General features: G+C 43.3%; 1 protein-coding gene across 1 annotated transcript in view; it reads left to right on the top strand.

Annotated features, from left to right (window-relative positions):
• The window catches only part of Tmtc1 (transmembrane O-mannosyltransferase targeting cadherins 1), a 220369-nt gene that overhangs the window by 182327 nt on the left and 21879 nt on the right, over window positions 1-16163 (top strand). Inside the window, 1 exon segment of the mRNA XM_036181071.1 lies at window positions 10626-10734. Coding sequence (XP_036036964.1) covers window positions 10626-10734 — 109 coding nt within the window.

Genomic DNA, 16163 nt, shown 5'->3' with positions numbered 1-16163 from the left:
TAACATGCCAGTCACTGGGGACTTCTTTTGCTGACACTGTCATCCTTTAGGGCACCAACACTTCAGCCTTTATCTTGAGTCAGTCCAGCAGGCTTTCACGTTGGCACAAAACCTCAATTTGGTATTCGGGTTGTTGGAGGGATCAAAAAGCTTTCAAGTTTAAAAATGCTCTTTGTACACTAGAAAAAGAAGCAAGAAGGGCAGAAAGAGGAACATGTGTGTGTGCTGTGTGTTCTTGCACCTACTTATGGCTACAGGCTCCATCCTAGGGAGAAGTTCTGCCAGCTCCTTCCTCTTCTGCCTTCCACAGAATCCAGTCTCCCCAGCCTGTCTGCTGGGTAGCCATGGGCTTTCTGCCCTCACCCTTCCTGTTACCTTCCTCCAATTGACAGGAATGATGGTTGATTCACTCCTTTCTTAGGACTCTGTCTACTAGGAGCAGTGGGGGTACCACTCCCATAACTCTCCTGTCCAGACAAAGAATTGGCTAGGACAGGATCACATGCCAATAAACTGCAGAGAGGGCGTTGACATCTAGTCTTCCTGTGACATCAGGCCATGTCCTTTCTTAAAACAAGTAGCTACCACCATGCACTGATCTCTGGTTATTGTGTAACTACAGGGAAACAGTTTTAGCTTGCTGTGGCTCCAACTGTTTATGTGTAAAGTAGAAATAATTCTAGAAACTGCACTTTTCTTAAGTACTAAATGTAATGCATATAAGCACTTAATATAGGACCCAGCACTCAGTAAAGATGAACTAGATATTAGCTGTTACTGTAACCTAGGAATGTAGTATCTCATGTCCAATCTGAAGCTTGGCTTCTTGTCGTACATTAATAAGGGATGAGAGGTAGGCAGTCATACTCTACTCATGACACTAGTTAAACAGCTTAGATGACAGTCAGCTGCTGGGGGCCCAGATCTCTTCACTTAAGTAGAAGATGGGTCAGCAGGTCCTAGAGAGCTCTCTATAAGCATCTGCAGCTTACCTATGACAAGGGCTTCTAGTCTCTTAACTGAAGTATAGCTAGAGAGCTTGAAACTCACTTTCTTTTGTTGCTACGGCATTCAACCTTTGCTGAGATGCCACACAGTCAGGGGTTCTGGATCACATCTGACCCATGTTGCGCAGCAACTGAAGCAGAGATGGACAGAAACAGCACTCAACCCAGTGACTAGCAGGGACACAGCACAATGACTCATCCACTCAGCCTCCAGCTGTGGATAACAACTTGCTATACCAGGACATTCTCAGTCAGCTACCTTCTCCTCCGGATCCCAGCTGTGGAACTGTGTTTGTGCTCTCTTGAAGTTCCCAGAGGGCTTGGGATGTGCATGTGTTTCCAAGTCATGCTACCTTGGGACTGCTTTTGTACTTGATGTGGTACTGGTTTGGCACTGGAACCTCTCAGCCCCGCTTCACATATCTGCATGTACAGGAGCAGGGTCACAGAAGACAGGTGTCCTGTTACCCAGGCACAATGCAGTGACCTCACAGGGCTGATGCTAAGCACATCAAGGTCTGCCCCACACCCATGAAGAGAGACTCAGGACTAAAGCTTCTGAAGTTTGTGCTTTGTGCCAACCTTTATGAAGTCCTCTCTTCAGTCCACCACCATGTCTGCTGCCCTGTGAATGCTTATGTTTGAGTTTTTCATCACATATGCCTCACTTTCTGTCTGGCAGTGGCAGGAGATGAGGTATGACTGTGATCTTGTCCTTAAATTTAAGCTGTTATGAGTATCTCTCTGTATGTATGTGTCTGTTTCTAGTGCGTGTCTGTATGTGGGTAAACATGTGTATACATGAGCATGAAGGGCAGAGGTCAACCTCTTAGGTTGTCTACTTTGTTTTTTTTAAGATGGAGCCTGTCATTGTCCTGGTGCTTGCCAAGTAGGTTAGGCTAGCTGGTCAGTGAGCCACAAAGATCCACCTGTCTCCATCTCCTGAGTGCTGGGAATACAAGTTTGATATCAGTCACACTTGCCTGGTAGGGATCAGACTCGGGTCCTTGTGTGCAGTGGACTACCAATGGAGCCATCTCCCCAGCCCAGCAGTGTGATTTGAACTGATCAGTTTTCCAGTCTTCACTGTCATGGAACAGGAATGTGCCTTCTGGGCTGTTGTGTATGGATTTTATAAAAATCAAGCAGAAAAATAAGTGTGAACTGCAGCCAGCTAGATGCTCTTACACACTGCTTTGGCCACAGTGCACTCAGGAATCCTGTGCTGAAGCTACACAGGGCAATCAGGACTCCTTCCCATCCTGTGTGGGGAACAGAGCCCTAGGAAGCCCACGCTTACAAAGACTATTTCCTGAGATGTCTGTAGCTTGAATTTCACAAATAGTTCTTCTGAAGAGCTGGTAATGTCTCCTGCCATAAAAGTAGAAATAAAAATCTTTGTTTATGGGGACATCAGGTTTGACCCAGCAACAGCAAAGCACAACAATACGCTAACAGAAGCTCAGTAACTCACAGGACCTCCTGTTGCTGCCTCCACCCTTCACTCCAAGATCAGGTTGGGATTCCTTTTCTTTTTTCTCATTCTTCCTCTCCTTCTTTCCCAAACCTATCCAGTCTAGTTTATATTGACCAACTGCTGCTATGGGAGGAGCTGCCCTAGACTGTGGTCCTCTATCCAGTGTCATATTGAAGAAAACGGATTGTCCCTCTCCCAGCAGCATTCAAATGCCAATAGCTCCTTAGCTAGGGATAAGATTCTTGTGACCACCTCACCATTACCACCACAAACCCTGTGCTGGGATTTTGTCTGAATTGAGCTTGCACATGTCTTGTGCATACTGACACAATCATCGTGAGTTCATATATGCACCTACCCTATTGTGTTTGGAAAACAGTCTTTCCTTAAACTCATCTACCACCCTCTGGTTCTTACAGCCCTGAGCATTGAGGGGTAGAGTGTGAAATAGACATCCCATTTATAGTTGAAAACTCTGAAGTCTCTTATTTTCTATACATTGACCAGTTATGGGTCTGTGTGTTGATGGCCATTGTGGTAGTTTGAAAGAAAATGGCCTGTGGTGATATATTGTGTACTCTAATAAAATTTGCCTGAAGATCAGAGGGCAGAACAAGCCAATAGATTAAACATAGAGGCCAAGCAGTGGTGGCACACACCTTTAATCCTAGCACTCGGGAGGCAGAGATCTGTCTGGGTCTCTGTGAGTTCAAAGCCACCCTGGACTACATGAGATTGACTCAGTCTAGGAGAGAAACAGAGCCAGGCAGTGGTGGCACACACCTTTAATCCCAGTACTTGGGAATCACATGCCTTTAATCCCAGTACTTGAGATCTCATGCCTTTGCTTGGGAAGCACACACGCCTTTAACCCCAGGAAGTGATGGCTGAGTAGAGAAAGCTATATAAGGCGTGAGGAGACAGAAACTAGAGGCTTTTTCAGCTGGAGCCTTTCAGCTGAGGACTCAGAGAATTTCAGTAAGAGGATTTGTGGAGTTGGCGAGGTGAGACACGGCAGGGGCTTGTTCCTTTGTCTCTCTGATCTCTCAGCATTTACCCCAGTATCTGGCCCCAGGTTTTTTATTTTAATACCATCTTAAGATTTGTGTTACAATGGCCCCCAAAGGAAGTAGCACTATTAGGAAGTGTGGCCTTATTGGAGGAAGTGTGTCACTGTAGAGGCAGGCTTTGAGGTCTCCTACGCTTAAGCTACACCCCATGAGACAGACCACTTCCTGTTGCCTGCAGGCCCAGATGTAGAACTCTGTTACTTCTACAGCACCATGTCTGCCTGTACACCTCCATGCTTCCTGCCATAATGATAATGAGCTAAACCTCTGAAAATGCAAGCGACTCCAATGAAATGTTTTCCTTTATAAGAGTTGCCATGGTCATGGTGTCTCTTCACAGCAATAGAAACTCTAACTAAGACAGCTATCTACTATTGGGAAACTCCATTGCTGCTGGCAAATCACCAGTTCTGTATCTGCTGCTGACACTTTTCAAGTTCATCCTGTGTGTCAATTTTTTCTTAACTCAGCTACTTCTGTTGAGATGAATGTGGGAATGTTGAGAAATCGAGAAAATTTTGTAAAATAGCAAATTTAACATATCTCTAATTACTGAAAGAAAATATGGCAAATCCTTAATGCTTTTGTTAAATACCTACCATTGAGATGGCACCAGGAAAGTGAGCCTCTGGGAGCGTTTTTACTTGACACAGAGGAAAGCACAATCAGAGAGAAATACCCTGTGAAACCACAAATGTTGAGCTGCAAAAATCTTAACATTCTGAGTAAAATCTAATTTCTACTTGATGTTTTTCTTATGGATTCCATTCTGAGGGTATCGCTGGTTTCAGGAACCCATTCTGAGGAACCTTGGAAATTCCTGGGGTAGGGGCGATTTAAGAGAGTTGAGTCCTGCTGCAAAGTTGTAAAAGGTGTGTATTTATGTTTGATGTTTACATGGATAACATGGTGCTAAGTAAGGTACATGTGATTCATAGTTGAGGACACTTTTGTAGAGCTCCTGTAGAGACAGTGGCAGTGTCCCTTTGCCATTCCTTCTAATCCATCCATCACTGGGGATGACTTTGAGGGTTTTTTTTGTTTGTTTGTTTTGTTTTTTTTAATTTTATTTATTTTTTTTATTTTTTTATTTTTTTATTTTTTACTATATGCAGGCCATTGGACTGGGATTAAAAACAACAACAACAAATGATTAGTAAGACTGTCTTAGTCTTAATTAGTGTTCACTTGCTGGAAAGAGACACCATGACTTCAGCAACTCTTATAAAGGAAAACATTTAATTTGGGGCTGGCTTACAAGTGCAGAGGTTTCATCCATTATTGTCATGATGGGAAGCATGGCAACATACCGACAGATATGGTACAGGATAGATTGCTGAGAGTACTACATCTGAAACAGTAGGTAGCATGAAGAAAGAGAGACTCTGAGCCTGGCTTGAGTACTTGAAACCTCAAATCCCACCCACAGTGACATACTTCCTTCAACAGGGCTGCATCTCCTAATAGTGCCTCTTCCTGGTGACCAAGCATTCAAATCTATGAACCTGGGGGGGGGGGGCATTCTTATGCAAACCACCCAAAGATCCAAAGTCCACTTACAGGGGAACTTAAAATTTAGTAAAGGTCATAGAGCACACACTCTGGGTGTTAGGATCCTTGTGGGTGTTTTTCCTCAAGGGATTTACTAGTGCACTGCTTCCCAGAATTCCCTAGGAGAAGCCCCGATGTCTCTATTTCCACTGTGTCACTCAGATGGACATTAATGGAGTCCTCAAGGACTTACATTATAAACTGTGTTAAGTAGTAGTTAATCTTTCTGAGTTCATTTATGAAAGGTCTAAGTTTCCATTTTAGCTGACATGAGTTATTACAAATGAAAGCCACTAACCCATTATTGTAAAATTCTTGTAGTTTTTCCACCTCTGCTGATTTTGAAGAATTTCCAGCTAAATAATGTCCTGTAGGGATTAATTTTCTGCTTTATTTTTGTAAGTCTATATGTTCCCTTAGATTCAAGTAGCATTTCTAAATTCTACTTAGTGAAGACTCTTTGGAGTTCTAACCATAAAATCAGTGGTCAAATTACTAGGGTTAAAAAATGCATTTTTGCTTTAAAAAAATATACAAATGGAAGAGTGACTTTTTGTGTGTTTGTGAGAGAACATACATGTGTGAAAACTCACAAGCTCTATAGAGTGGTGCACAACCTTCATGGACTCTTGTTGACCAAGTGAATCAACAAGAATTATAACTTTCATCTTTAAGGCCCCAATTCAAGGATGAGTCCTTGAAGGACTGGACTGTTCACCCCCTGCTATCAAAGGCAGGAGCATACATGCAGGAGAGCCAATTAGTAGCTAACCAGATCACGGTGAGGAGAAGAGGTAGATAGGGTCTGCCTTTGCTGGTTGGTTTAATTAACTTGATAAAAATTAGAGTCACTCAGGGGGAAGGAACCTTAATTTAGGAAGTGCCATCATCTGACTGACCTGTGGGCATATTTGTGGGGTATTTTCTTGATTATTGATTGATGTGGGAGTTCTAGAACATGGCCACCTCATGCGAATACATTTTTCAACAGCTTTCTGTTTTCAATGGTTTCCTTCATTGTCTAAGCTTGGCTGCCCTGGAACTTGATCTGTAGACCAGTCTGACCTCAAACACAGAGATCTGCCTGCCTCTGTTTTCTCTGAGTGCTAGGATTAAAGGCATGAACCATTAAGCTTTACTTTAATTCCTTTTCACAAACTGGAAACGTACCTGGATGGGGTCTTGCCATGAGGTCACCACTCCCTTTATTCTATTTAGCATCAGGCTTTTCTTTAAACTTTTCCTGTTTTCCCTTTTCTCCTCAAACTGTACTTTTTTGTATTTTTCCTTTCTCAGCTTGCTCCTTTTCCTTATAAATCTGCATAAGACTGGCCACTAGCAACACTATACTAGGCTTTCTGGAAATCTCCTATGCCAAAGCTGTTAATCCATACTTCTTCGATTTAGCCTAAGGCATATTTGTTTTTTAACAAGGGCAGAAAGCAGCCACATTCTTTGACAAAATATCACAAGAATGGTCTTTAGGTCACACTCTAATATTTTTCTCCTCTGAAACCTCATAAGTCAGGCTCCCCCCAATTCAAATCACCCTCAGCAATACTGTCTTCCATGTTCCTACTCATACAGTGCATTAAGCCCCATTTAAAGCACTTAACTGTTTTCCTAATCCAAAGTCCCAAAGTCTACATTCTTCCAAACAAAAGCAGAGTTAGGCCCATCATACCAATATCCCACTCCTAGTACCAACTTCTGTCTTAGTTAGGGTTTCTTTCTTTCTTTCTTTTTTTTTTCCCTTTTTGGTTTTGTGGGGGCTTTTTTGTTGTTTTTGTTTGAAACAGGGTTTCTCTGTGTAACAGCCCTAGCTGTCTGGGAACTCTCTTTGTAGACCAGGCTGGCCTTGAACTCACAGAGAACTGCCTGGAGTGCTGGGAATAAAGGAGTACACCACCACCACCCAGATCTTTTTGGTTTTTTGAGACAGGATTTCTCTGTGTAGCAACCTTACCTGTTCTGGAACTCACTTTGTAGATCAGGTTGGCCTTGAACTCAGAGAGATATGCCTGCCTCTGCCTCCCCATTGCTGAGATTAAAGGTGTGAACTACCATGCCTGGCTTTAGTTAGGTCTTCTGTTTGCTGTAAAGAGACACCATGACCACAGCAACTCTTATAAAGAAAAACATTTAATTGGTGCTGGCTCACAGTTTCAGAGATTTAGTCCATTATCATCATGGCAGGAAACATGGCAGTGTGCAGGCAGCCATTGTGCTGGAGAAGGAGTTGAGAGTTCTACATCTGGATCAGCAGGCAGCAGGAAGAAAGAGACACTGGGCCTGGCTTGAGCATTTGAAACCCCAAATCCTACCCTCCCCACAGTGACACACTTCTTTCAACAAGCCATACCTACTCCTGCTGTGGATATCGCTCTGTGTAAATAAAGTTCTTCTGATTGGCCTGTGGCCACGCAGGAAGTATAGGCGGGACAAGAGAGAAGAAAGAGAATTCTGGGATGGAGAAGGCTGGGGAGAGACACCGCCAGCCGCTGCCATGAAAAGCAACATGTAAAGACACTGGTAAGCCACAAGCCATGTGGCAAAGTATAGACTAACAGAAATGGGTTAATTTAAGATAGAAAAGGTAGATAACAAGCAGCCTGCCATGGCCATACAGTTTATAAGCAATATAAGTTTCTGTGTGTTTACTTGGTTGGGTCTGAGCAACTGTGGGACTGGCGGGTAAGAGAGATTTGTCCTGACTGGGCCAGACAGGAAAACTCTAACTACATACTCCAACAAGGCCATACATCAAATAATGCCACTCTCTATGAGCCTGTGGGAGCCATTGTCATTGAAACCACATCTACCAAATTGAATCCTTAACTCCAAGGATTTTTAAAACTGTGACTTTTTACTCCCAAGTCTGTGATAGGAGTCTACCTTCTAGGTGAAACTGACTGGTAACAAGCTGCTTCTGTCACTGAAGCATTCAAACTACATTCTACAGACCCTGGACCTGCAGGGGGTAGGAGACAAGGCCTGGTATTAGGATGAATGACCTTGACCCTCGCAGCCCTTGAGAGCGCATGGCATAGGTATGCTGAGATCTCAGTGCTCACAGAGATTGGCTGGGAGGTGTAGATGAGGCCTGAGTTTCTATATTTGCAGCAAGCCGCCAGGCAACATTGACTCTAGTGCATGGGTCATACTCTGAATAGAAAGCTCTTGGGGATGAGGGTAGACTTCTGAGAAGTTAAAATGAGGTGAGCAGCTGTGAGTGGACCTGGTGGCTCACATTTGTAAACACAGTGCTCTGGAGGCTGAAGTCTAAGTAAACACACTGTAGTTGGAGAGCTTTTCTCCAGCCCCTGCCAAGCCCTATTAGTCCAACAACCCATTTATAAAATAAACACACAGACATTCATATTATTTAAACTGCTTGGCCATTAGCTCAGGGCTACCATTATCTAGCTCTTACTCTTATATTTAGCCCATTTCTATTAATCTATACTTTGCCATGTGGCTTGTGGCTTACCGGTGTCTTTACATGTTGCTTCTCCTGGCAGCGGCTGGCAGTGTCTCCTCAGCCTTCCTGTTCCCAGCCTTCTCCTCTTCCTTGTCCCGCCTACCTTATCCTTCCTGCCTGGCTACTGGCCAATCAGTGCTTTATTTATTTTAACCAATCAGAGCAACACATTTGACATACAGAACGTCCCACAGCAACACACAGTGAACCAGAAGTAATGTAATGAAAGTGTGCTTTAAAATAATTTATATTCACTGGTTTTACCAAGTGTAGGCCATTGGACTGGTCTCTGGGATTAAAAACAAACAAACAAAAAACCAAAAAGATGAATAAGATCTAAGACAAAGGCCACAGAGAGCACACACTCAGAGTGTTAGGACCCTAGTATCATGTTTTAAACTGGTCTTATGTGGGAATTTTTCCTCAAGGGATTTCAAGGGTGGCCTGGCATACAGAGTTAGATCTTATCCCCCCGCCCCCAAATGAAGCGGTTATGTTACAATGGAGACGCATTTGGAAGAGGCTGTGAACATAAATAGAACCATTGGACTCCCCTGCATGTGAATTTTTAAATTAGAAAGATGAACACAATATCTACCATGTGGGGCTGCTGTAAGAACTGAACTCATAATGCTATGAGAATTTATGAGAATGCCCAGTACACAGTTATTACCGAGTTGAGTTGTGAAAATACATGCACCAGACTTTGTATTGGTCCCTGATGGGAAAAGGTGCCCCCAAGGACTAGACCTAGATCCTTGAGGCCATGGACTGTCTGTGGTTCCAGAGATCCTATTCTTCATACTACCAATGTATTTGTTACATTTATAATATCTGGCACTTAACATCAGTGTCTATGGAAGTTGTTTCAGTAACAAAGTTATTACTGCCTAAGTGTGAGTTTTTTGGCTTCAAAGACAGAGAGATCCAGGGACCAAACGAACAGGAAACAGGTCTCTCACCCAAGGTTAGGACTTGCAGACTGCCAGACTTCAAATCGCAGAGGAGACTGAATAACAAAAGTTGAGACAGTGAGGATACAACAGTGCATTGACTACCCTTTTCCAGCCAGAGGTCACAGTGTTTTCTAATTTCATAAATTGTATGTGACATTTTCTTCCTTGGATATAAACCATAGATGGATGTTTTGGGCCAGTAGCCACCATTACGTTCTCAGCTTGTGAAGCTCAGTAGTTAAGGACCTGAGTGCCCAGCACCCACATTGGATGGTTCATAACACCTGTAACTCCAGCTCCAGGGCATCCAGTGCCCTCTTCTGGACTCTGTAGGTACCTGCACATAGTGATACACATCTATAAACATAAAAATACTTTTAAAAAAGGGTTTTGGCTTGCGGTGCCGTTAGAAAGGACACAGACCATCTTCACATCTTTATACTCGGTCCAAGCCAACAGGTGACGTCCCCAGAGTGATGCCCTGAGTTCAGTGTTTCTTGTTAACAGACTTACAGACCCTTCAGTAGAACTTCCCAACCCGGCAGAGCAGGTGTGCTTGCTCACTAAGACCAAATCCCTGACAAGCAAAAATTTAAGAGAGGAAGGGCGTTTTTAGGTTCCCAGTTATAACAGGTATATAGCCCATCTTGGTTAGGGAAGGCATGGCCTTAGGAGTGTGAGGTAACACTGTATCCACAGTCAAGAAGCAGTAAAAAGGACAGGAAGTAGTCTGGTCTGTAAAACCTCAAGGCCTGCCTCCTGGTGATCTATGCCCCGCCCCCTATCCTCCACTCTGGCTCCAAGACCCAAATGTCCACAACCTTCCATAACACACCTGGTGGGGACCAAGTGATATTCTGATACATGAGCCTGTGGGGGCAGACCATATTCAAACCACAGCAGCAGGAGATAGGAGCCTTCACATTGCCTTCCAGTGAGAATCCAGACATGAGACGAGATTTAGACCTGGGCACAGCCTGGCGTAACATGTATTTATACTGACAAAATCCAGAATGAACCACCCAATCTGAGCAGAGGACTAAAAAGTGCTAATGAAAGGTGTCCTTCCTATGCTGTCTGCAGGTCCCAGGAGAAAACAGAAGAAGCCATCATGCTGCTGAAGGAATCTATTAAGTATGGTCCAGATTTTGCTGATGCCTACTCGAGCTTGGCTTCTCTCCTGGCTGAGCAGGTAATTGTTTCCATTTAATTTCACAAGCATTTCTTTAAATGTTACCGCCAAGTGCATCTGCCAATAACATCATAGGTTTTCAATTTTATTTATTTATGTACTTTTTTAGGTATGAGTGCTCTGTCTGCATGCATGACAGAGAGACTTTCAGATCCCATTACAGATGGTTGTGAGTCACCAAGTGATTGCTGGGAATTGAACTCAGAGTCTTTGGAAGGGCAACCAATGCTCTTAACCTCTGAGCAATCTCTCCAGCCCTTCATCACAGGCTTTTATAGAAATGGCATAACTAGTAATTGTTAGCTCCATTCAAGCACTGGGTCTTACACCAGCTTTGTGCTTGATTGACACAGAAGCCTAGTTTTCTTGATGTCTAAGGAACAAACTGAGATGCCTTGCAGCAGCCTCTTGGCTTAAACATAAGGGATGATTTGATCCCACACATCACTTACTGAAGGTAAAATCTGCATTTAAAACATTTTAAAAGTTCCAACAAGTAGCAAAATTAGAATAGACTATGAATATTCAAGTGACAGAAATTATAAACTTAGTTTTTATGCTTTATACAGCCATTCCCAGAACCTTCCTCAGACACAGAAATTTGTGGATTGGATTTGTGGGTCCCAAATATAAAATGGCATTATAGGTGAATAACTCTTGTGTGTACTTTTTTAATTACTTAAACTTAGTGCAGTGTACGCTAGCAATGCAAATAACTGCTACAGTGCTTGATTAGGGATAAAGACAAGAAACTTCAGTACAGACATAGTGTTTTTGGATTGTTTCTCTCTCTCTCTCTCTCTCTCTCTCTCTCTCTCTCTCTCTCTCTCTCTCTCTCTCTCTCTCTCTGTGTGTGTGTGTGTGTGTGTGTGTGTGTGTGTGTGTGTACTAGGTCCAGAAGAGGATATCCAATGACTTCCTGTTACCTCCTGCCTTATTCCTTTGAGATCGGGTCTCTCACTGAACCCGAAGTTTACTCTTTTGGCGACACTGGCTGGCCAGAGAGCTCCTAGGATCTATCTGTTTTTACCTGAGTCACTGGGGTCATAGACACATGTGGCCATGTGTGTGCTAGGGATTCAAACTCAGGTCCCTAAGCTTACACAGTTAATCCTCTTGCCCAGTGAGCTCTCTCCCTTGCCCTTTTCTGAGTGTTTGAGCTGAGGTTTGTTGAACCTGCAGATAGAGGAGTTACCTGTGTCCTCTGAACAGCATAGACAGTCTGTAGACAGGGAGTCTATCTGGGGTAGATGATTTCCTTGAATGTTGACATACAGTGTTTTAAATTAAGGCTATTCTCCATGACATATGCCTTCAGTCCTGGACAGCCTTTAGCTTACATTTAATGAAGACACTGGAGGGTTTTCTAGAGAAAAGATTGCCTGCGTCCCTTAGTCTCAGGCTTCTCACTTCACCCTGGCTCCTTCATCTTTCAGAAACACACACACTGCCCCTGCCTGTGACCTAGACATGCCAAGCACCCTCTGTGCTGGCATTTCCTCAACCACCACACATCTCTGACCCCCACAGTATCTTGAGGTCTTCTGTGATGACCCTTGGCCTGCCTTCTGCCATGCCCCCCACACCTTGTCCTGTGTTTTCCACTCCCTACAATGTTATACCATCTAACATAGCTTTATGTGCTAATGGTCTCTCACACACCTCCAGAATGTCTGACTCTGTAAGGATGGTTATTGTATTATCACAGTATTTTCACACCTGCCAGGCTGCATGCATTCCATAGATTACAGATAGGTGAGTAAATAAATAAACTTGAAGAATGTGCAGTGCCCACTCCACAGCCTGTTCTGGATTGTACTCCTGCATTACAGGGGGCTGGACTTGGGGGTCACTCGGCTCTCATTGAATCATGTCTCAGTGTGGTGATCCGCCCTGTGTGAGGACTAGTCTGAGAAGCAGTCATGGGGCACTATTCATAGTGACCCCAGGATGTCAACCATGAGGCTGTGGCCACCATCCCTTACACCATTCAGTGTGTCTTTATGAGGCCCTGAGGGTGAGAGATCTGTGTTTCAGTGTTAGAAAGCCTATATATGTTACTCCTAAATTACATTAAGTTTTTATTTTATTTTTAATTGGTACATGAAGATTTTTTTTATTTTCTGGAAAGGTCAATTCTGTCTCTACTTCCATTTCTCCTCAACTGACAACCATCTGGACTGTATTAGCTGCTTCTCTCCTATGCTGTTTTTACTTCTACATTTGGTTTTTGTTTTTTCCCTTAATTCATATTCAGTTCATATTCCTACCTTGATTTCATTATGCAACAACGAGGTGTGAGTGAAGATTGTACTAATAGTTTCCAGCCCAGATCTTTCCTACCACCTCCTCAGCCAGGCAGTAGACACTGAATTGCTCTTAAGGAAAAGCACCACATTGTTAAGCAATGTCCCATTTACATCTACAAGTGATAACCAAGTCTGTTGTCTTGGGAGTTCTTGATAGACTGATACCTCTTTACATAGTTCACCTTTCTCAGGACCATCTTTTCTTTCTTTCTAAATTCCTTCTTGCGTTCAGAACAATTCAGTTTCCAATTCCTGCCCAAACTTTCTCCACTTCCCCATTTTATGGTGAGTCATATTTCCAGAGATCTCTGTGTTCATCACTTTTTCTGTTGCTGTGAACAGATACCCTAACAAATGCAGCTCAGAGAGGAGGAAGAGGGGTTTATTCTGCTCACAGTTTGGGGGTGCTGTGTATCATGGAGAGAAAGGCATGGTAGTGAGTGGTTCTGGGGTGGTGGGAATATGTGACGACTGCCTGTGGTCCAGGAAGCAGACAGTGACCCAACTATAAATCTCAAGACTTGCTTCCAACACCCCACTTCCTCCTCTACATAGAGATGCTGCTAGAGAGCCGGCAGCATCAGCTGGAAACTAAGTGTCCTGTAAGGGACATTTCACCCTCGAGCTCTGACATCAGCATACAAACTCATCATTTGTTTCATTTCTTGGGTTAGTATCCTGAGATAAAATTTAAACCACGTGGGCCAGGGAGACAGCTGAATGGGCAAAGTATTCACTATGAAAGCTTGAAAGTTCAGATCCTGAGACCCTACATCAAAAGTGGAGCAAGCATTATTCCTGCCTGTGATTGGGAAGCAGAGAGAACAGATCCCCAGGCTAGGTTCACTTGAGAAAATCTGCCTCAATACATAAAGGGAAACATGATCGAGGAAGATACATAATGTCAACTTTAAGCCTTCACATGTATGCACTCACACAAATGTGTATGCACATGCACATAAGCATGTGCACCATAAGTTCATGCACTCACATACATATGCAAGTGTGAATACACACACATACACACCATATCACATTAAAAAAAAAAAAACAAAACTAAACCAAGTATTGATTTTCAGTGTTTCAGGCTCATCTTCCCCTGACCACAAGTTTCTTTAGGAAAAGCATGTTTTAGATATATCTCCCCAGCTGTCTGGCTCTACTCTAATTAGTGTTATTGTTTATATACAAATAAAACATTGATGCGTTAATGCTGTGAAAAATAATGGTCCCTAGTAGGCATCCCAAAGTTTCAGCTGTACTCCTTTTCTAAACTGAGTGCAGTTAAAGATACTACTTTAGGGCTGGAGAGTGGCCTAGCAGTTAAGAGCACCGGATGCTCTTCCAAAGGACCTGGGTATGATTCCTAGCACTGACAAGGCAACTCACAACTGTCTGTAACTCCAGTTCCGGAGGGTCTGGCACTCTTGCACACATACACATGCAGGCAAAAACACCAGTGTTCATAAAAATAAATAAAAAGCTTATTTTTTTAAAAAAAAAGATACTAAAAGCAGTCAAGATGTTTAGAGACCTTGAGATGTGTTAGCCCACCAAGACTGTCACATCACTATTACAGTAAGCAGATCTTATACCAAGTGGTAGTTTGGTTTTTTGTTTGTTTGTTTGTTTGTTTGTTTGTTTTAATGAAATAAAGGCACTTTTCAGGCAAAAATTTTAAAAGATTAACATATATACTTTTTCCTTAGCTGAATTTGAAGAGTGTCAGATGGGATATTCGAAATGATTTCCTGATTAAGTTATTGTCTGTGAAAATATGGCGAGCTGATGTGAAAAGCTATCACGTTCCATACAGTTGCAGCTCAACAGTTCTGAAGAGAAACAGATGATGCAGGAGATTTCCATTTTTTCTGACAGGCAAAAGGCACATCCTTTGGAGAAGACCTCCATCTTTTCTGACAGGCACATCCTTTGGCCTTTTCCCCACTCTGGGGGGGGGGGGTATATGTGAAATGCTTTGGGATCTGAGGATCTCACTGAAAAATCTGAAGGGTTCTTCTACCCTGAGGGCAGTTGGTTTTAACTTGAAAGAGACAAGACAGCTGTTAGGTGGAACTCAGGGCCTCTCCCTTCTCCTAGTCTATCTACATCTTACAGGAATGTCTGGAATTCTTTTGGGAAGAAACAAGTTTCTGAATCACACAGTATAAGCCAGAGGTCCGAAGTCAACTGGCCTGACGTCCTTTGAAGCCTCCTTCCTGGTGGCCCCACTCTCACAGCATCCTAGCCCTTCAAACACCAGAAAATTTGGAAGCAAATTCTTAAACCTTAGTCAGCATGCACACACATGTGATGCCTTCACCTCTCACTGAGCAGAGCTACCATCTCACACACACACACACACACACACACACACACACATACACACACACACACACACACACACACACCACGCACACACACACACACGCACGCGCGCACGCACGCGCTATGCTAACTGTAAGGTTGTGGACCAATGTCATACTAAAAGAAATAATGACTGAATAAAATCTCCCATGTGCAGGGAAGATTCCAGAAGCTATGTGAAAGGATTCACATTTATCTGTATTTAATTTCAAGTTTGCAGAGAGCACAGCCTATGGGCTGTGAGGCACTTGGCAATTAGGTTGTCCATACAAGATTTGTCTTTTGAATATGCTTGGTTTATTCACACAAACATCCCTTATACTATTAGGCTAATATAAAAATTAAGCAGACATCTCACCAAGCCAGGAACAGTTGATTGGGGGGAAAAATGTTGCTACAGGGTTCCACTGGGGAACCTTCTCTGGTAAGAAAACTTGGGAAGCTTGCAGGCTCTTCTTATGTCTATGGTGAAGTCCTTCAGCTGTGGCAGACTGGAAGCATGGCACTGATGAAGGTCAGGAATCCTTTGAGAGCATAGGCCAGCAGCTGGGACTGACTAGTGGCATGTGTGTGCCCAGAAGTACCAAGACAAGGCCATGCACAGAGTCTTGAGGCTTCTTGCTGATGCGTGTCAACACAGAGACTAGAGAAGCCCGCTCTCCAGAGCAAGGCAGCACAATCCTAGAGGCCATTTCTAAAGTTATAATTTTTGTATTGTTTCACTGGGCAGTAGCTTTGGCTTTCAGAGCTCAC

This window comes from Onychomys torridus, chromosome 3 (assembly GCF_903995425.1).
Source record: "Onychomys torridus chromosome 3, mOncTor1.1, whole genome shotgun sequence".
NCBI classification, from domain to species: Eukaryota; Metazoa; Chordata; class Mammalia; order Rodentia; family Cricetidae; genus Onychomys; species Onychomys torridus.
Note: the sequence above shows the minus strand (reverse complement) of the source record. Positions and strands in the feature narration are given on the sequence as shown.